This window comes from Peromyscus eremicus, chromosome 7 (assembly GCF_949786415.1).
Source record: "Peromyscus eremicus chromosome 7, PerEre_H2_v1, whole genome shotgun sequence".
Taxonomy (NCBI): Eukaryota; Metazoa; Chordata; class Mammalia; order Rodentia; family Cricetidae; genus Peromyscus; species Peromyscus eremicus.
This window is the reverse complement of record NC_081422.1, coordinates 53450604-53473687: the sequence shown is the minus strand read 5'-3', so window position 1 is coordinate 53473687 and position 23084 is coordinate 53450604. Positions and strand designations below refer to the sequence as shown.

General features: G+C 36.7%; 1 protein-coding gene across 1 annotated transcript in view; it reads left to right on the top strand.

The window, feature by feature from the left end:
* Positions 1-23084, top strand: part of Neo1 (neogenin 1) — a 140472-nt gene that overhangs the window by 19217 nt on the left and 98171 nt on the right. Inside the window, exons 3-5 of the mRNA XM_059269041.1 lie at positions 1671-1946; positions 6202-6355; positions 9511-9647. Coding sequence (XP_059125024.1) covers positions 1671-1946; positions 6202-6355; positions 9511-9647 — 567 coding nt within the window. The remainder of the gene's footprint in view (positions 1-1670; positions 1947-6201; positions 6356-9510; positions 9648-23084) is intronic.

The window sequence follows — 23084 nt, the reverse complement described above, 5'->3', positions numbered from 1 at the left end:
TAGGGAGTTCAAGCAAGGCAGGAACCTAGAAGCAGGAACTGATACGGAGGCCATGGAGGCCATGTGGTTCATTTGGCCTGCTTTCTTATCCCACCCAGGACTGCCTGTCCAGGGGTAGCACACCTCTTGTGAGGTGGGCCCTACCACATCAATCATTAATCAGAACATCACCTCACAGACTTGCCAACAGGGCAGTCTTAAGGAGGCATTTTCTCAATTGTGGTTCCCTCTACTCTGATAACTCTACCTTGTGTCAAGTGGACATAAAACTACACAGCACATTATTCAAATACACGTTTTTACCTGAAACATTAAGAATAGTAAGTGGCAGACATGTTACTCTGTTGCATCTGCCTGAATGTGTGAGTGTGCATTCTGAAAAAGAGGACATTCTCCTAAATAACCATAGGCTTTCATCAGAATTAAGAAATTAATGTAATACTGTCATTTAATATAGATTTCACAGATCATAGAAAAATAAAAGGGCAGAAACTACCCTCCTCTTCTTTCTGGTCCAAGATTACATGTGTCATTTTATAATTATATCCTTATATTCATTTGATATACAATAGGGCCTCAGGTTTTCCATGTCTAATTTTGGTTTGATTTCCTCCTATGAGGAGATGGAGATTTTGCATTTTTGGGAGAAACACCATGGAAGCAGTGTAATGTTTTCAGCATGGCATACCAAAGTATGTACTGTTTTGTTGCTAATGATGTTTGCTTTATTACTTAAGATGATCTGCGTAGTATTTCTCCACTTTAAAGTAAGGTGTGTTTTTATAATTAATAATTAGTAGTTTGGGAAGAATAGTTTTGGCATTTTATAAATACACTGTGCCTCATCAATTTCATTGAAAGATTGTTGCCTGAATCAGTTATTAAGATAGTGGTTGGCAAATGGTTATTGTTCCTAATTCTGTCATCTTATGCAGTAGATCTTTTCTTTCTACACCACTGTTTGTTGATATTAGCATGAGTCAACAGATTGTTATTTATGGACACTAATAATGTGTTAGTGTCATTATTTTAGAAACTTTTCAATCTTGATTTCTGTGTTAAATACTTCTTTTATCTATATTTTAAGGTTAAAACTTCCAACTAGTGACATAAAGTAAGAAACTTACTTTGCCTTGTTCTTTCCCTGTCCCACTCTTAGAATTAGCCTCTGCTCTAGGACATTGGTTCTTTGCAGTGGAGAACAATATTTAGAAATCACAATAAAGTCACCATTTGGACTATGTTAAAGAAGAGACATTGATTCTGGGCCTAGTGTATGTATATGTGTGTCAGTGTACATTCATTGGCTATATACAACATGTGTATTTACCCATGCCTTTATAGCTATATAGTTATATATCTATAGTTAGATAATCCTTAAATCTACATTGGAACTTCATCATGGGATATGACATAGCAGTTATTCTACCCTTATCCTTTTTCACATCACACCTTGCTTTTCTAGCTATGAGGAATCTGACTCAGGGTATCCTTAATGCAGTTACTTATTTGCTCTGTATCTGCATGTCTAGTTAAAATTTTTGATGTATGGACCTTCTTGGTCCTGATGGCAGCATATGTTGTGGCCGCATGAGCTGACTTGGTGCTAGCCTGTATGACTATATTTTAGAGTAATAATTAATGATTTTTTATTTTCCTTTATTGTCCAGGTCTTCCAAGATTTATCAGCCAACCAGAACCTTCCTCAGTATATGCTGGAAACAGTGCAGTTCTGAATTGTGAAGTTAATGCAGATTTAGTCCCATTTGTAAGGTGGGAACAGAACAGACAGCCTCTTCTTCTGGATGACAGGGTTGTCAAACTTCCAAGTGGAACACTGGTTATCAGCAATGTGACTGAAGGAGATGGAGGACTCTACCGCTGCATAGTTGAAAGTGGTGGGCCACCAAAGTATAGTGATGAAGCTGAATTGAAAGTTCTTCAAGGTATTAATTAACCCATTGTCAGAACTGATGGTTGGTTTTGTTTAATGGATAAAATTGTTCTATAATTTTAATAAATGACATTAAAATTTGGGAAATATTACTATTAATATAGTATGTTTCAGATTTTTTTAAGAGATAAAATGGGGGAAAAAGGTGTAAAAATCCATCGTTTAAAGACAGATATAATGGTGCACACCTTTAATCCTATCACTTGGGAGCCAGAGATAGGTTTGAGGCCAGCCTGGTCTACAAAGTTTCAAAGGACAGCCAGAACATAGCCAGAGCTTCATTGTAAGACCCTTTCTTGAAAAAAAATGAAAAGAAAAAAATAAGCTCACTGTTTAGTTGATGTATTATTAAAACTTTATCAGTTGCTGGGTGTGGTGGCACACGCCTTTAATCCCAGCACTCAGGAGGCAGAGGCAGGATGATCTCTTGAGTTCCAGGCCAGCCAGGGTTATGTAGAGAGACCCTGTCTTAAAAAACAAAGCAAAACAAAAATTAACCAGAATAAACTAAAAATGAAAATGTATCAGGATAGCTGGCATAGTGGCATACACCTATCATCCCAGTGTTTGAGGGGCTGTGCCAGGGTGACCTTGAACTGGTCCTCCTGCCTGCCCTACCAAGAGCTGGGGCTGTCGAATGTGTGCCACCATGCCTTTGTGTCTTTTGTCAGCCCTCTATGCTCTGCCTTCCTCACAGCATGATACTTTCATAGTTACGTTTTTTTACTTAAAATAGTCTTGCTCAAGGTAGTTCATGCAAGGGACAGGTAGAACAGTAACTGTTATAGGTAAGGTGACATCTGCATGGCATTCCTAGTCTGATGTAAGCTCTGCTCCTCTGTCAGCCATTTTGTGTCTTCTCACTCTGATGTTAGCTTTGTTCATCTTTTTCCAGTTATGTAGCTTCTCCTTGCACATATCTTCTCACAGCTCATTCTGGTCACTGTATCCATTTACTGCTTTATGCGTGTCTAATTCTTTACAGATTTCTCATTTCAATTCAAGTTATATAATTGGGCCATTCCTACCTGTGTGAGCAGAGGTATTCTTGTTCATAGAAAAATATATGACTAATTTATAGTCTTATTTGTAACACATGGACTTATAGTGAGAGACCACTGTTATGAGCTGTCACTTCTGAGGGTGTTGCTGATGGACCTTGAACTGATTTTTAAGAAATATGTAGCTTCTTTCTTTGTTGTTACCATCTCTGCCCAGGTCATTTCCATCCTAGTGTATTCTCAGTAACCACTTTTCAAAATAGACAACCTTTGCTCAAAACTCCCTGTCGTACCTAGGTTTCTATTGCTGTGATAAAACACTATGACCAAAAAAACTTGGGAAAGAAATTCATCTTAAAATTCTCAGGTCACACTGTATCACTAAGGGAAGTAAGTCATGGTAGGAACCTGGAGACAGGAACCAAAGCAGAGCCATGGAGGAACAGTCCTTACTAGCATTCTCACACATGGCTTGATCAGCCTGTTTTCTTTCACAACTCAGAACCAGCTGCCTAGGGGTGACATTGCCTCCAGTGAGTGGAGCCCTCACACATCAATCACTAATTAAGAAAATGCCCCATAGGCTTGTCTACAGGCTAATATGATAGAGGCATTTTCACAGTTGAGGTTCTCTGTTCCCAGATGACCAGAGCTTGTGTCAAATTGACATTAAAAACTAGCCAGTGCACTTTCTAATGGTTTCTTCATGTCATTCACAATTAAAATTTTTGGCCTTTATATAATCTAATACCTCTTCCCTCCTTCACCTTTCCTTTCCTTCTCCTGTTTGTTTTTCTCTCACTTGTGACCAGCATATGATTTTAGAACAGTCCCCAAATGCTTTTACTTTAGAGCTTTTTTATTTGGCATTTTCTTTGTCTAGAATCTTATGTGTGTGGCTCACTCTCTTTCTTCAGTGCTCAGATATCTCTTTATTAGTGAATTGTCCCTTGGATATTCTGTTTAAAACAACAGTCTATTTCCACCTCCAATGTTTTTTCCTTCCTCTATAAAATATATCAACATATCAGTTACATATAGTATCTAATTTATTGTCTTTCTTCCACTGTTAGTATGTAAGCTCAATGCGAACAATGAGTCTTGTTTGGCACATAGAAACCAATAAATTTTTGTTATGAATTTGCTGAAATAATTCTGTTAAAATTTGCCGGGCGGTGGTGGCGCACGCCTTTAATCCCAGCACTCGGGAGGCAGAGCCAGGCGGATCTCTGTGAGTTCGAGGCCAGCCTGGGCTAGCAAGTGAGTTTCAGGAAAGGTGCAAAGCTACACAGAGAAACCCTGTCTCGAAAAACCAAAAAAAAAAAAAAAAAAAAAAAAAAAATGATTGAATATTACATTTATAGATATACATTTATAAGTATTCCTAAGTAATTGAAAGTGAAATAAGAACAACTGTTGCTACATAATAATGTTCTCTAGCTGACTTGCTTCGTCCTATTTCCTTTCCACACCTGAAATAGCATTCAAGCAGCTCCTCAGAATCTAATCCAGGAATACAAGGTTAATGATTTCAAAGGATGAAACCATAACTTAGTATTTGAAATAAGAACAAAATGCTGGATAATTGCTTATTTAAGTCTGAAGAGAGTGGTTCTTGCCATTCATTTGGAGCACAGCCAACTCCTGCCCCCCTACAGAGTTTTTGAGGTTATGTTGGCTAAGAGATACAGGGGTCTGATTTCAGTCACAAAATTCTGTTTCAGTGTTGGCTGCACAGGTAGGTACAGGTAAGTATCAGCCTTAGAAGCTAGCAACTCAGCCATCAATTGGCTGACTTCTTAAAGGCGGGGTTTGTCACTGGTTGGCTTTCAGAAGTATATTCACTGAAATGAATTGTCACTCATCTGTTAGGTAGTGTTTTCTTGTTACCGTGTGTAGCATGAATCTTAAAGAGTCATATTAATAAAAACAAACCCAGGGCCTGGTGTTGGGGTGAATGCTGGAAGATCAGAGAGACAGAACAAGCCACAACCACCTCACCTAACCAATTCTTCTGAGTCCTCATCCGAATGGCTCTCAGCTGAACTGCTTCTCGAAAGCCTAAAAGCTTAACCAGTCTAGTTCTTGGTTTTCACACCTTATATACCTTTCTGCTTTCTGCCCTCACTTCCTGGGATTAAAGGCGTGAGTGACCATGCCTGGCTGTTTCCAGTGTGGCTTTAAACTCACAGAGATCCAGGTGGATCTCTGCCTTCCAAGTAATAGGATTAAAGGCATGTGTGCCACCATTTTCTGGGCTCTATATCTAGTGGCTGTTCTGTTCTCTGACCCTAGATAAGTTTATTAGGGTACACAGTATTTTGGAGAACACAATATCACCACAACCATGGCTACAAAACTATCACTAATTGTCTAGACAAGTTTAAAGGCAATTCTGGTGGTTGTTACCATACCTGTTGGGAACATCTCTTCTGACAGTGGGGACAGGAGTTTCCTCTCTACCTGAAAATGATCTTTCTTCTCCAAAGTCTATATTATTTATAAAACCCTATTAAGTAGAAAGAACACTTACCTTTTGTCAGTAGGAGTGTGGCCATGTCACATATGAGCAAGAGCACAACTAAAAAGTGAACGTCCATAGATATACAATATCATGATCTAGGTAGTTCTTACATTACAAATCAGAGAATCGGTAGATGAAATTTTTTGGTTTTTCATTTTCATTTTTATTTTTTATTTTTTTTAAGGCAGGGCCTCACTATGTAGTCCTAGTTGACCTGGAACTCCCTATGTAGACCAGGTTGGCCTCAACTCAGAGATCCTCCTACCTCTGCTTCCTGAGATGAAGGGCATGTATCACCATGACAGACTTGACAGGTGATTTAAAGAGATAAAAACTTAGACTTTTAGAAATAATAGACACGAGAAAGGAAAGGAAATTCACATTCCTGTCAGAAGGGAGGATACACAGGTATTGAGCTTGTTCAGTCCCTGCTCTTTGTACTCCTCATGTGGTGTTGCGTAGATTCATGTCGTGTTTTGCTCATTTGACCAGAAAGTGCTGTGTAAATGGGAACTGTCACTTACATATCTTTGAGACTCCTAAATAGCACAGTATAATACTTTGCATAGTGAAAGTATTTGGAAAATGTTTACTGGTTCAGATGTAATTTTCTTGTGTTATTTTGCTTATTTTGTCACATAAAGCCACACAGTTCTTCATGACTGAAGTTGTGAGGTGCTTTGTCTTTTATTTGATTATTCTCTCGTTTAAATTTGCTTTAGGTCCTGAGGAAATGCTAACCCTGGTATTTTTGATGCGGCCATCTCCTGTGATCAGAGTTACTGGTCAGAGTGCAGTTTTGCCTTGTGTTGTCTCAGGACTTCCTTCTCCAGGCCTTAGATGGATGAAAAATGAGGAAGTGCTTGACACAGAAAGGTAACGACTGCCTGCCTAGGAGCTCTTCGTACCCTTAGCTAGAGACTGGTCTGATCCTGTTTGGAAATATCACTATGTAAAAAGTAACTACTTTGTTTAAGCACATTACAGTTTTCATGTCATCCTTGAAATGTGCTCCTATACTGTATCTAACTATAATGTTTAAAGAAAAAGCATGCTTTCAAAATAGTAAGGGTTTGTTGTTGTTGTTCACCTTCATTATACGTAACTTATTGGGTCTCATTCCCTAAATTGTTACATGAGCTGCCAGACCTCATCAGGTTGAGTCTTTTTTACTCTTACATGCACTGTGATAGTTTCTCCCTTTGCCCAAACAGTGTAAGTGAATGCTTTCCTTCTTCCTGAGTGCTGGCATTAGAGGCAGTCACCATACCTGGCTTTGTTTTACTTTGTAAAGTCCTACCAAGTCATATGCTATGTTTATAAGATTTTATCTTCTGCAAGAGCCTTCTCTGTTACTGCTCATCATCTTCTGCATCCCTTGTCTCTTCCTTATGAAGTGGATAATTTCTTCAGTTGTATTCTCTCAAGAAAACTGGAGTGGCAGTGATGATTCAATCCAAGCATTGTAAATTTACTGACATCCCTGGCCTCTGCCCATTAGATGGCCAAAGCACTTTCAGGTTACGATGACCCAAAGCATGTCTAGATATTGCCAAATGTCCCCTGAGGAACAAAATCATCCCTGGTTGAGAATGACTCTTTTAAAGCACTGCTCTCCAGTATAAATGTAATATATGCCTCAGATGTAAATTAAAGTTTTCTGATAGCTATGCTAAAGCAATATGTATGTATGCAGTGCTATTACAGTAATACTTTATGTTAGGTACTGCTTAGAATGAAATATAGTTCATCATACCACCGCATTATGAAGGTATAAGCAAGATACAGAATGATTTTATGTAATGAATAGAAGTAGGGATTTTTGTGCACCTCCACCCCCCAGCTGTTCAAGAATTCAACAGATTATTATTAAATTCTATTCCAGGCACATTCTTACATCTAATAACCAAGTAGTAAAAAGAGTTTTTGCTTTTAGAGTGGAAAAATGAGATAGTAATAGACTTACAAAGTGTCAGGTTGGAATAAGTACTCTGAAGAAACTCAAGATGTAGTATTCAAGGGATGACAGAGAGGCAGAATGGGGTTGATATTGTAAATGGAGTATTAGAGAATTGTTCTCATAGAAAGGTCATTCTCAGGGTGGAGTCTTAAGTGGGCCAGTAGAAACAAACCATGATAGGAAAGTTACATGTCTTCCCAGTTTTATTTGAAGTTTATTTTTGAGAGCAAGTATTTTTTAATCCAATGTGAATATATTATAGTTAAGAATATTTCTATGAACTTTAAGGCTAAACCAGAGTTTGAAGAACAATTAGATGTTTTTCTGCTTCTAGTTCTTCTAGGTAACTAAATCCTTATGAGATTATGTAGAGGAAAGTCTGAAAAACACTGCCTTGTTGTGTCACTGTCTCAGAAAGCCTCAGGAGATTACCAGTGTCGGTATTGTTATATTGGCTTCTCCAGATCCTTGCACAGTATTTGGTACATATCTGGGGAAGCAGAATGTTCCACAGTGTATTTTGGCTGAATTACTGAGTGTCATGTGAGAAAGCAGAAGTAGGTAATAGAACACAAGTGTCCTTCAGGTTGCATGTAGGTAATTATTCATACTGTCTTTGTTTTTGTAAGCACCTTAGGAGAAGCATGGGTGGACTAGAATTATTTAGATTTCAGATTTGAGATTTGGAAATTAAAGGGGGAAAATGTCTAAAAATCTCAATAGTGCTGGGCTACCTAGAAAACAAAGTATCTTAAGTATTAGGCACCTTTATTACATCTTTGAAAACAAACAATAAAAACATAGGGTTTTTTGTAAATGTCTAGGAATTAATAGCATTTATTTAATTTTGTTCATATATGTTCAGATTTTAAAAAAAAGCAAATAGAATGAGGGTGGTGTAAATGGTTCTGTTTTGAAGAGGATCTAGAAAATATGAGTGTTACTGCTCAAGATGAGCAGCAATAAAATATAATTTAGTGATCAAATAATACCTTGTTTTAGGAGATGATAGGTTTGAGTCCAGGTGCAAAGGAGCAGGTCATAGTTTTAAAAGGGCTTGGTTAACATGTGGTGATGGTAGTATAAAAATTAGAGTTTTCTTTTCCTCTTTTTTTCTTTAAATAACTGGCTCATACTAAAGGATTGTTCAAGTATAGCAGTTTCTTCAGAATTTTACTTTTCAAGACTTTATTTTTAGTTAACATCAGCCTGAAAATAATAATGAAATAAATAAATTTAAACTGGTTGCTTAATTATGTACTTGTAGAATTATATTTCTTGCTGTGTGTCAGGTATCTTTGTTGATCTAGTTTGTAATTTTCCAGATTAAATTTTTTAACTTTATAAAAATTTGAGTATATTGATTTGTAGTTTTCTCTGTGCTACAGGATTATTTTAGTTTTGTGTAATTAGGCTTTTATCATTGTAGATTTATAAAGTGTTCAACATTCTTGTTGTAAGTGGAGTGATGGCTGGTGGCTGATTTGTGCTCATTACCACACCCAGGGGGCTGCTCAAATGGCAATTATCCTTCCCTTTTCCTTCCTGCCTTCTTTTTTACCCCACCCACCACCCACCCCAATTTCCTAGCCAAGCCACCATAGGGAACTTTCATTTGGTGTCACTACCTTGTGACTTGCTGTTTGATCTAACATTTTACCCTTTTTATTTTTCTTTCTATTAGTAATCTCAGCATGGCATAGCTGTGGTGAAGTTGGTCTCAGATTAGTTGCAGACTTTAAAATACATAATTTCCAACAAGTTAGACAGAATAGCTAGACAGGAATAGGCTGAAGGAAGTTGAATTGGTCATAAAAGTGATAACTCTTTGGGAATAGCTAGAAGTATCAGAGATATGACATTTATTTGTATACTGTGGCATTTATGCATTTAAAATATGAGCAAAACAAATTGAAATTAAATTCTGATGCTTTTTTTGGTAATTTTAGTCCATTTGTAGCCATCACCATAACAACACTGTTTAATTGTTTTCTCTATGTTATTATGTGAAGAGCCTCTCAGGTGTTATTTTCTTCATGCTAAAATGTATAATTTTGTTTGTTTAATCCAGCTCTGAAAGGTTGGTCTTGCTAGCAGGAGGTAGTTTGGAGATCACTGACCTCACTGAGGATGATTCTGGGACTTATTTTTGTATAGCTGATAATGGAAATAAGACAATTGAAGCTCAGGCGGAGCTTACTGTGCAAGGTATGTAATTATTTATTGTGTAATTAAAAATAATGTGTACTCTCTAGGTGTACTAATTGCTTAACAGTAATATGGGGAAGGCAATAGGCAATACAGCATAATAGTTAAAACACAGACTTCTTCTAGACCATACCACTTGGGTTCAGATTCTGAGCTTGTATTTCCCAAACACGACAATATAAATTTTCTTTTCTTCTTTTCATATATATGTGTATGTATATATATATATATATATATATATAGTGTGTTTGTGTGTGTGTGTGTGTGTGTGTGTGTGTGTGTGTATGTTCACATGTGTTTGGTATACATGTTGGAGTACATGTAGAAGCCCGAGAATGGTAACAGGAATCTTCATCATACTCTTTGAGGCAGAGTCTTGATCAAACCCAGAGCTTGTTGATAGTTATTCTTGTTATCCAGCTTTCTGTGGGGATTCTGTATCTCTGCCTTCCAAGGTGAGCTGCCTTGTCCACCTGGCATTTGTGTAGGTACTGGAAAGCTAAACTCTCGTCCTCTTAGGTCAATAAAAAGTGCTTTAACTGCTGAGCCTCCTCCCCCACCCCAATCATAGCAAATTTATATAACCTTCCTGAACTCCATCTTCATCATTTGTACAATGGAAATAATAAGAGTACTTACTTTGTTGAGATTATCTTGAAGTTTAAGAGCTAACTAATCCTCATAAAGTTCCCAACTCGGTGTTAGTTATTGTTTTTTATAGTTGTAATAGTAACGATGGTGGCGGCAGTTATGATACTGTCAAGGAGGACGGTGTGACCTGAGGCATCTACAAAGTTCTGTACCCTTTTATTGTCTCAGAATATTTTCCTCTAAAGATGTCTGTTCTCTGATCCTGAACCATGTCTCTGAGCATTTGTGTTCCTTCTTTGGGGTGAATAATCTTTGGTGGGAAGGTTTGCATGATGCTTTTCCATGTCACTTGGCTGGATGATTTGATACTTATTTCTCTTTTAAGCTGATGTTGAGCAAGAATAGTTATTTTTCCCTTTTTTCTATACTTCCATTTCTCCTTTTTAGGCTCCCTGATGTAGAAGTCAGGGAAAATAAATGTGGCATATACACAATTATCTCTGTCTGCCCTGCTGTTTTTCCATTTAGAAAAGTTCTTGCAGAGTGCTGATCTTTTCTGGTTTGTCTATGCTGTCACTAATACTTGTTTCCAATAAAACTCATTAGGATTGTCTCTGTTAATTTTAGAGAAATCCAGGCCTGCTTATATGTGTAGAAGTAGAATATTACTCATTAACTTCTTTTTACCCCAGTAATCATCAGGGGATTAGATGTATTTTTGAGAGCAATTGGGGAACATAGTACTTAGAGTTCATTGTGGGTGAAAGACAGAAAGCTTATATACTCTTTTGCTCTTTGTGGGTTGGCTTATACTTCCTGAAAAACAAAAGTTGTGCAGTTGACACAGCTATTATGTCAGATAAGCTTAGTCCATGTCTTTGGTTAGGTGGAAGGAGATGTATAGAGCATAGTTTTTTTTTTTTTTTTTTTTTAAATGTGTAGCCCAGGCTGGCCTCAAACTCATGATTCCCATCCCCCACCCCCCTTCAGCAAATTCCACCGGTGTGTGTGTGCGCCACCACAGCCGGCTAGAGCATAGTTTTTTATGGGGTGATCCGTTTAGTTTAGTTCTTCACTTCTGTGTGGATAGGGTTGGAAAAAAAAACATTCATGAACTCCACCTTTGGTCTCTGTGCTTCCTTAGTGGATCATTTTTTCTTTGCTTTTCCCCCATTAATTAGATACTTGTCTACCAGTCTTCTCCCTCATCCTCTGTCATTTTCTTCCATCTACCTCTGGTGGTTTTAATAAATTAAATGTATCTGTTATATTTGTTAGCTGCTGGTATTGCCCCACTATTTTTCTTGAGGACTTTTGTCCATATGGTTATTTTAGAGTCCATTGAGTGGACTCTTATTGATGCTCTCTGCCTGTGAACTGGATTACCTGAGTTTTATTTTGGTTCCAGGGTTTCAGGTAGTTCAGGCTGACACTAAACTTGCTAAGTAGCCAAGGATGACCATTAACTCCTGAATTTCCTCCTTCCTTCTCCCAAGTGCTGGAATTACAGGCCTCTGTCATTACATCTAGTTATTAACTGAATTTTAAAAACATAGATAATATATACATCTTAAAATTTATAACTAGTTTCATTTTAAAATCTATAATTGGGAAACAAGTGCTTTTGAAGTAAATTTATTAGAGAAAACTGCAAAGAGAGAGAGGTCTTATATTAAAATTTACCGTCTTTCAAACCAACATGTTATTGGCACAAGAATAGGCAATAAAAAAGAATAAAGTCCAACTATTATTTGCAGTACTGTGACCAGAGTTGTCAGGATGAGAACCTAGCCCTGGCAGCACTAACAAGTCAGGATCAGCCATCTGTCCTCAACAGGCCAATTAAAGAGAAAAATAACAGTGAAAATCAGAGAAAGATTTACTCAATGTGGCCACATTGCAAAGAACAAATAAAGACCTCTACCTTTCAAGTTCTGAATTATGAATGCCACAAAACCCTGAAGTGGTGGTTAAGAGCATCAAATGAAATGTCATACTTGTTAGCTGCTGTTTCTACTCCAGTATTTTTCTTCAGGACTTTTGTCTATATGGTTAAGGTTTTGTGGTATGCATAACTCTGCAGTCCTAGTCAAGGTGTGATCCTGCCCTTCACTGCGGATGGATATTATCTAGTTTCCACCCTTTCCTGCCAGATAGTCTGATATGCTGTTAGACTGTGTGAAATCTCTTCTTGGGAGGTAGTGTCCTCCTCTGGCTAGTACCAGGCTTCATCATGAACTTCCTGGAAAAATTCTGTGTCTTGGTAGCCATTATTTACTAGTCTAATAATCAAAGAGAACTGTACAATTATCTGTCTTTAGAATATTTTTTGTCCTTCTAAGACAGTTACAATTATGCAGTTTTAAAATATAAAAGTGGGAATTCAGTTTCAAGAGGGAAAGGTATATATAGCATTGTAAGAATAGTAAATTTTTCAACTGAAAGAAAATGAAGTTGAGTCTAAATGTACAAACACAAAGAATAAAGAGAATCATGTTGGTATTATCTTTGATAGAAGATAAGAAAAATGGGTTGGAAAGATGGCTCAAGTAGTTAAGAGGGGTGGCTGGTCTTCCAGAAGATGTCCAGAAAACCTGAGTTCATTTCCCTGTACCCACATTGAGTATCACACAGCCCCATTGTTTTGGGGCTAGGGTTTATGTCTCTTGTTCTTTAATTTAGGTAGGCTTTATTTGGGTTATTTAGAGTATGGTACAAATGATGTGTGACTTCTGAAATTTATATTTTGAAGGCTATGTATGTTGCTTTTTCTTGTTGCCAAGAATATACAATGAGGAGGATAGTCTTCAGTAAATTACGCTGAAGAACAGATAGCCTCATTGACAAGACTAAAATTGGACCCCTCTCTTATACTATATATGAAAGTCAACCCAAAGTGGAGTGAAGACTTAAACTGTAGATTGAAACTGTAAAGCTGCTGAAAGAAGACATGAGGGAACAGTTTCTTGATGATGTTGACTTTAGGAAAGGGTGTTTTTGTTATTGTCATTTTTTTGATATGGCTTATAAAGCATAGGCAACAAAAGCAAACATAGATAAATAGGATTGCAAGAACTAAAAAGCTGTACAGCAAAGAATAAAGGAATCTTGGAGAGACAACTACAGAACGAGAGAAAATGTTTTCAGACCATACATCTGATGAGAGGTTAATACTTAGAGTTGATAAGGAATTCAATTCAGTAGCAAGAAAATAACTCAGTTTTAAAAATGTTCGAAGGACCTGGAAAGACATTTCTGAAGACAAAGAAGTGACCCACAGGTATATGAAAAGAAAACTATTCCATGTGACTAATCACTAGAGAAATTCAAATTAAATACTCAGAAGGCTACCACCTCACACCCAGTAGAACTACAATATGATTCAATAATTCCTTTTATGGATGTCTGTCCAGATGAAATTAGATCATTGTGTCAAAAACCTGAATTTATTCAACCATGCTCATTGTAGCACATTACACATGGAGTCAACTCAGTGTTCATCATGGATGAGTAAATAACAAAGTTGATACAAAAGAAACACAGCCTTCTAGAAGGAAATTTTATACTAAGAGACATAAGCACAGAAAAATTCTACATGATCTGATTATAAACAGAGTCTAACATAGTTGAACTCATAGACTCAAAGAGCAGAATGGTTACAATGTATTATTTACTTGAAAGTTGTTTTATGTGAGTCATCTTAAAATAATCCATGAGTCAACAAAATTTAGAAAATATTATAAACTAATATTGATAGGAACTAGCAAAAGTTGAGGGAAGTTTGCAGTCTCCTTCAAGATGGTCAATTCTCTCTCTCTCTCTCTCTCTCTCTCTCTCTCTCTCTCTCTCTCTCTCTCTCTGTGTGTGTGTGTGTGTGTGTGTGTGTGTATGTGTGTCTCAAAAATCAGCAATTTAAACATTAACCTCAAAAATGCTAAAAATAGCAAATTTAAACCACAGAAAATAGGAAAAAAGGAAGTGTTAAGTAAAAATTAATGGGGGGTGGGGAAAAGCATCAAAACAGTGTCAACAAAGCCAAAGTTGGTGATTTGCAAAGAACAGTGTTGATAAACTTCAGGCAAGGCTCCCATATATTTGGTAAGTGTTTCTATCTACTTAGGAGCTAATTCAAAAGACCTATAAAATCCAGCAGTAGGGTGAGGAACACTAGAGACTTTAATGAACTGTTGATAGGTATGTACACTGATAACATTTTAAAATACTGTTTGGAGAGCTAGAGATACCACTTGGGTTTGATCCCCATTATTGCAAAACCAAACCTGTTTGGCAGAATCTCCTAAAACTGTAGAAATAAAAGTACTCCTGTGGTACAGTGGAGTATGCTTATAACAAGTGACACTGGCATTAAAAGTCATACACAGTAACACTCTTGCCATATTTGTTCATAAGAAATCAAAACTGGTAATGATTCAGATGCCCATCAAAACCCAAAATGGCATTTTATCAGCAATGGAAATTGGCAGGCCACCTCCATATTCAAAAGCATAAAAAAATCTCAGAAGCACTCTTAAAAGAAGCTAGGCACAAAAGAATATAATTCTATTTTTATAATGTTCAAAAACAGGAAAAATTAATCTACAGTTTTTTTAAATAAAAAGAATAATGATTACATTTGATGCAGGGCAGTGTTTGGAGCAGGGCAGGGTAATGGCTAAATGTTACAATGCCAGGCTTCTGCTGTATTAATTCCTTGTTTCTGAATCTGGGTAGTAGAGTTCAAACTGTGCTGTTTATAGATGTCATGTGAAGTCATTTCTTTCTCTCTTTTTATTGAGTACAGACAAGTCATTGTGTACTACAAAACCCATTTGGAAAATTTTGTTTTGAGCCTTATCCCATAATGAAAGGTTTTTTTTTTTTTCCCCCTGATGGGGAAAATAGTTGATGAGAAGTAAGTATATATGTGTGTGTGTGTGTGTGTGTGTGTGTGTGTGTGTGTGTGTATGCACACATAAACACACATAATATCTCTAAGTATGTTATATAAACGCAGTCACCCTTGTCTGATTTGTTATTTTTTTTTAAGAAGTTATAGCTGTAGGAAATACCATAGTGAGTGTTATTGCAGAAAAGGTTATAAGTTCATTCTTCATCTGTTAAATATTTCAGACTTACTATTTTATCATTAACTCTTGGGATTTCTACTGATGCTATGACGTGAATTAGCTGGTGGTGTATTTCCTGTCATCTCAGATTGTTGATAACAGTTAATATGGGTCATGAGTTGCTTTAAAAAAAAAAAAAAGGAATTTTCCCTTTTTCTCATAGCATTTGTAATAGTGTGTGATAAACTCCATCTACTCCCCAAAGAAAAATTTCCACTTCTTTTTCTGGGAACAAATTGACAATTTCTGAATTGGTCATTTTCATGGCAATGTTAATGTTGTTACTAATCTACAGCTAATGTTTCAATTATGTTTTTTTAAGTTTAAAAAATGGGTATGGGCGTTTTGCTTGCATGTATGTCCCTATGTGCTGTGTGTGTGCCTGGTGCCTACAGAGACCAGAATAGAACACCAGATACCCTGGGACTATAGTTAGAGACAGTTGTGGACTGCTGGTTCTGAGAATTGAATCCAGTCCTCTGACACCCAGTGCTTCACTTATCTCATTAAAGAAAAAAAATCTCTAGCCACATTAAGAAATTGACCTTCTGTTTTCTTCCCATTTCCTTCGTGATGATCATCCAGCATTCTGCTGTCATTCGCTTGTACTCTCAGTTCTCTTGGATGCTGAATAAAACACAAATTTTATATGGTAGTGTATAGAGCACATCCAGAGCCTTAAGAGTCAAAGCTGAAAAAGTTTACTGGGATTAGAACATTTTCACGTGTTAGAAAATTTTTATAATAAAATGTTGAGATAACTTTGCAGAGGGTCTCCCCATTGGTGGACAGGTCCCAGAGAGGAATAAGGGGTTGGTGAGGGAAGGATGAGCCAGGCATAATGGTCAGGAGAATCTTCCAGCCTGACTGACCAGCAGCCAGTGTTTCTTTATACAGAATTCAGTAAGCAGGGCTGCATTCTTGTTGTTCCAAAACATAGATAGATCATTTTTGGTTTTGGACATGTGTTTAACTTCCTTTTGCATATCATTTAGTCTTTACTGATAAACCGTGACAGAACAGAGTTATCTTTTACAGTCATTTTCCCTCAAGTTTAATCACCATTGATAAACAGTTATTTTTTATAACCATTTTTACTCATTAACCCTATAACCCAATTTTTAAGAATCTAGGGGCGTATGACAACCTGTTCTCAGGCTAGTGTCCTTTGTGGCTTCAAGGATGCTAGACCAAAACAAAATCTTCAAGCCAGCCTGGGCATATTGCCATGTCTCAAGCAGTGTATTATTAACTCTTAATGGTCAGAGTGCCCAAGAAAAAACCTCAGGCCAAAGCTGCTGCAGTTATTATTCAAATTCTGGCATAATACAATGTTTACACTTTATATATTTATAGAATTTGTCTATATGTCTAACCCTGGCATTCTGTTGTTTCTTGGTCATATGACATCACAGTGGCTCGGCATGTGCTAACTTTTCTAAGAAAGGGAGGTCCTGACAGCTCATTCTTATATCATCTTTTTACATTGTTCTTTCTTTATTAATAAGTCTCTGTGTAGGGCAGAGGTAACACCAGCCAATATAACTTTGTTGCTGTATATTCCACATAGTCATCTGAGTGTATAGTGGGAAGAGGCTTACTATCTGATCTGTGGCCAACTCCTCTAGCCCACCTTTTAAAGTTTACTTTGAGTATCTTGTTTCTGTGTAAGTACAAGGACAGATGTTTTAAGGATATCTCACAGCCTCATAAAGAGACCTCTGGCTTCTTTATATGTATTATAACCTCCAAGACATAAGGAAGACCTTCAAGTAGATAAGGATATCTCCCTAAAAGTGGGAGGGGTAGTATGTTCATGACTTCACTAGGGAAGCTTAGAAGCAGTACTCCTGGGAGAAGGCATAATTGATTCATAAGAAATTTTTCATCAATCCAATATCCCCAAATTGTCAAGCAGCTGTGCTGGCTTTATGACTTTGCCATTCCCATCAGATATGGCTGTGCTATAACTTTACAGCCATCTTTAATTGATATTTTGTGATAATTGCTTTATCAACTCTCTATAATTCTACACACAGATCGGTTTTTCAAGACAGAGTTTATCTGTGTATCCCTGGCTGTCTAAGAACTCACTCTGTAGACCAGGCTGGCCTTGAACTCAGAGATCTGCCTGCCTCTGCCTCCAGAATGCTGGGATTAAAGGTGTGTGCCACCACCTTCTGGCTCAGTATCAATTTTTAAATAAAATTTTAAAGTTGTAGGTATACCCAGAGAATTCATCATTCATATCGTTGTCTAGGATTTTAATATTTTAAGAGGATTTTTTTAAAGATTTATTTTATTTTATGTATATGAGTGTTTTGCCTACACGTATGTCTGTGCATCATGTGTGCCTGGTGTCTATGGAGGTCAGAAGAGGGCATAAAATACCCTGGAACTGGAGTTACAGGTGGCTATGAAGAATTGTATTGGAATGTTGATGGGGATTGCATTGAATCTGTAGATTTTTTTGGTAGGATGGCCATTTTTACTATGTTAATTCATGAGCATGGGAGATCTTTCCATCTTATATCTTCTTCAATTTCTTTCTTCAAAGACTTCAAGTTTTTGTAATACAAGTCTTTCACTTGCTTGGTTAGAGTTAGCTTAATATATTTGATATTGTTTGTGGCTATTGTGAGGGGTGTTGTTTCTCTAATTTCTTTCTCAGCCTGTTTGTCTTCTGTATATAAGAAGACTACTGATTTTTTGAGTTCATATTGTATCCAGCCACTTCACTGAAGGTTTTTATCAGCTGTAGGAGTTCCTGGTAGAATTTTTGGGGTTACTTATGTATACTTTCATATCTTATGCAATAGCTATACTTTGACTTCTTCTTTTCCAGTTTTTATTCCCTTGATCTCCTTCAATTGTCTTATTGTTCTGGCTAGATCTTCAAGTACTATATTGAATAGATATGGAGAGAGTGGACAGCTTGTCTTGGTCCTGATTTTAGTGGAATATCTTTGAGTTTCTTTGCATTTAATTTGATGTTGGCTATAGGCTTGCTGTAATTTGCCGTTATTATGTTCTTTTTATATCCTTCCCAAAGTATACTGTGTCTGTTCAAGTAAACAGGCATGTGTGAAAGATATAGCAGGTAGTCTTAAGAGATGGTTGTCATCAGGGACAGATCCAACTTTGCTGGGACCTGGATTGCAAGCTATTTTGAAAACCTTGCTTAAGAAAATGAATACCAAAAGGTACCAAAATGGGTAGTTCTTTAAAGGAGAAAAGAAATGACAATAGATAAAATTTTTAGTTGTTAAATACTACAAACATTACAAAAATCTAGAAAATAATACATTTAAAAACGGCCTTAATTATATAATGCTGTCTTGGCTCTACTTTGTTTCCTGTGTCAGTGATTTTGTAAGGTGCCTTTATGTTTTAGTAGAAATCCAACTTGGTTTTTAGCCAGATATTTAGGGTTTATTCAAGTGAATGTGAGCTTATACCTTCGCATTTCATTTTTTTAATTAATTATTTATTTATTTTTTTGTTTTTCAAGACAGGGTTTCTCTGTGTAGTTTTGGTGCCTGTCTTGGATCTCGCTCTGTAGACGGGGCTGGCCTTGAACTCGTAGAGTTCTGCCTGGCTCTGCCTCCTGAGTGCTAGGATTAAAGGCGTGTGCCACAGCCACACAGCCTGCATTTCATTTTGAGTCCAGTTAATATAATGAGGTGTGGGAATATTCATGGAAGCTGCCCTTATGTTGTGATAACAAGTATATTGCAGCAGTCTTGGCAGACTAGATCCCTGCTTTTCACTGAACCCACTGAAAGAATGTGGGGCTCAGTTTCCCCTTGGCTTCTTGTGATCTCAGCAGTGACATGAGCCAATTCACCATCTACTGTCATAAGGAGAGGTTAGGGTGGAAGCATTAGCATTCTTAGTTGATTTTACATTAATGTAGTTATTTATCTTGGTGACATACCCTGTCATCTTTCCACACAGGGAAACTGAGATAGTGAGTTTAAGGCCAACTTGGACTTTATCACAAGATCCTTTCTCAGAAATTGACATCAACCAAAAAAAAAAAAAAAAAAAAAAAAAGCCATACACAAAAGCAGTATAGTAGTTTGTGTAGTCCCCAGCCTCTTGCTATTTCAAACATAGAAGCTATTACCATGTATTTATGTAATTGTGTTATTATATCTGTTGTGTTGATCTCATGAGGTAAAATTACTAGACCAAAGAATATATGCAATTTTGATTTTGCATAGCAGTTGGTTAAATTGCCCTACATAGATTGTATGTCTTTTTATCATACCAGTGGCCATATTTGTTTCTCCTATATTTGTCAGCCGTTCTGGTTCCACCTATATTGTGCTCCTGTTCAGAGGTGTTTATATGTAAAATTAAGAGAGGACATAAATTGCAGAAAAGCATGATCCCATCTATACTGTAAAATGTGTGATGTCTGTTAGGTACATAGAAAGAAGACTTATGAGAAACTAGCATAAAACATCCTTGAGAAATTTATGCATTTTTTTGAGAAAAAGAATCATGATCATCTAATTTTCTCATAGTGCTAGTTAGTAGAATTTCAGCTAATACTTGAGGATTACCTGCTGCAACTTAATCTAGGCTACTGTGTTTTCAGTGGTAGATGAGGTAGTGAGGGGTAGGGAAATAAGGAAAATGGGCCTATGGAGACAATGCTTCATTAAGGAAATGCTTTTAATTAAGATCTGCAAGATGACTACTAACTAAGTCAGGAGGGATAGGCTAGGGAAAAGGAGTGAGAATGAAATTTAAGTATGGGTATGAGAATGGGCAGACTATTAAAGTCTGGTGGCAATTTCGTAGTAAGGTCTCTGCAGAATTGATGTACCCTGTTTTTCTTAGAATACAGAAGAACCTATTTATTTACATTTGGTACAGTGGAAAGCTTTTCCTGGAAATGGTGTGTGTGTGTGTGTGTGTGTGTGTGTGTGTGTGTGTGTGTGTGTGATTTCTAATGTATCTTTGCTTTGTTAGTACAGCCAGTACTTAACAGCAGATTTACAGTTACATTGTTAAACGAAACCTCTAAAAGGATTTCAGTCTTAAATGCTTGCTTGCTTGGGAGAGGTTTTGTCCATTGTCTTTTTTTTTTTTTTTTTTTTTAAGGATTTCTACAATTTGTGAATTGTAGAAAAAACTTAAGACCATCAAGTGTACAGTTTAACATAAATGGACAAAATTATTTTGTTTTTCTAGTTAAAGTGCCCTATGAGAATTTTAGTACCAAAGAATTAAAAATCCAACTGTAAAACATCAGCATTTGAGAACTAATGTAAATGGAAGCTATTACCTTCCAAATTGTAGTGTAACAAAGTAACCTTGTGACTTTGTTGTTGCCTAGCACAATCTTGTTTTCTGTTTGAATTGAGTGGCAATTCCCAGCATTATTCAACAGCAGTAGAATTAAGTTATGTTTTTAGCAAAAGGATTTTGGAAGTATAATGTTTGTTCTGATATTAACATTCTACTTATGTATTTAGCAATTAAAATGACTCTTGTAATGGTGGTGGTATTAGAAGGGATAGGGAGCTGTCACAGAATTTGAAGCTTAATTATCTCTTTGGTAACAAAATATCTTCCACTGCAATACTTATTTTTTTATGGTAATTGATTGATTTGTTCTCTAGTTATCTGCTTAACTTCCTAACCATAAACACCTGCTCTCATATTATATTTAATTAGTGTGAATACTATGTATTGAGTAGTTGAAATCCAGAGGAGGTTTTCCTTTATAAATCATGAAAGGGAAAAGTAAATGATAAACGCTATGATTTTCTTCTAATAGTCTTTGAAAGTCTGTTTACTGAAAATGCATACTAAAATTATTAGTTTAATTTTATAAAAACCCATTTTGCTGTGTTTTACAGAATTAATTATTCCACTTTAGAGGAGAGTTCCCTAGTACTAACATTGGGCTCAAGGAATATGTCAGTTACTTGAAAATGGTACCATCTTAGTTAAGAGTATAAGCTTTGAAAGTAGAAAAAAATTTAGTGTGTTATCATTTATAATTTGAATGAGAGAGATGAGGCAAGTTGTTTTTACATCTAAAAATGAAAGGATAAGCCATAGCATTTTTTAAGATTTTTGCTCATGGAGGCCAGGTGAGGTCAGGACGGAAGCTAACTTAACTGGACATACATTGTTTGTGTAGATTTAAATTTTTGCCAAATGATTTCTGAAGGTGGAACATAAAAATAAACACACGATTCAAAATATGTATGTAGTTGACAGAGTAAAGCCACACAGAAAGGTACAGCTTAAGTTGAAAGTTATTCAAATAAGTATGAAAAAATAATTAGACTGTATATTCCTTTTTTTAAACCTTTAGTTGTTCTTTTTTTTTAATTTAACTTTTTTATTGACTCTTTGGGAGTTTCACATCATGCACCCCAATTCTGCTTACCTCCTGGTCCCCCCATATACTCACCTACTCCCCTCACCCCTGCTGTACCCCCCCCCACAAAAGAAGACAAAACAAAGTAAGAAAGCAAGCAACCAAACAAAAGCAAAAACAACCCCCTAAACCCAAACAAAACAAAAACAACAACAAAAAAACATCTCTCTGCTTCTCCTTTCCTGCCTCTCCAACATTTCTTCATTCGTCCTAGTGGCGTTGTGGGCTTTGGTGTGTCATATAGTATACATCAGCTTTACTAGCAAATCAAGATGCATAACTGTTGATTTTTGTCACCAAAAAAGAGTGTGAAAATTGTGATCAGAAAGTACTGTGAGACCATCAGTAAGGTCACGACAGGAAGGACCATTGTGCATCCAACAAACCCAGGCTTCCTCCATTGATAAAGAAAAGGTAGTTTCAAATCATACAAACAATAACCTCAGTGAGTTGAAACAAACCAAATACATTTAAAAGCTAGAACTCACTATGATGCTTTTAAAAGGATCTCAAACTTTTAAGAGATCTCTACCCAGGACTGCTGTCATTCTTTGTTGGGAGAGACCATAGTTGCTACAAAAGACAGAGCTGTTAGCCAAAGCTAGCCCATTTAAAATTGCCTGCTGGGATGCTATAGACCTTAACTGGTCTGAAGTAAACAACCTCGGATACTATAAGTGTGTCTGATGTTGAACAAAGCAATGCCTGTTAAGGTATTATGAACTTGAGCTGCATTCTAGATCCTGCCTACTGGGATGCTGTGGGCCAGAGTTGGTATATAGAAAGTCACGATTGTAGTAAGCTAGAGATACTTTTGGAGGGTGATTATCATTACATCTCCTGCAGACCTAGAAGCCATGGCGTAAATAGGAAGAAAGTGCATACTCCAACTGAAAGTGAAGCCCTTTCCTCTGTTGGCACTTTGCACTGCCTCCACAGTGCCTTCTCTTAACAAAACACCAGCTGGCAAATGTCCATTTCTATAACTGCAAAGAATGGTGGATTTGGAAGTGAGAAGCTATTCATTCATAACTGATAGTTTATGAAAATTTTGCATAGAGATAAGAAAATTGTAAACACAAATAATTAAAAATGGCTGAGTACCTATATAGCTTATTCACAGAAGAGTAAATTTAAAATAAATTTCATGGGTGCTGCATCCCTGTTATATCTACACACACACTGAACAAGATCCATAGTAACAACACCAGTTGACATGCATGTGTGGATGGGGGAAATGTCACAAGGCCACCCCTTAATGAAGAGCTACATACAAACAATGGCTGCAGAGAGATGGGGGGAATTAGTTTTCTC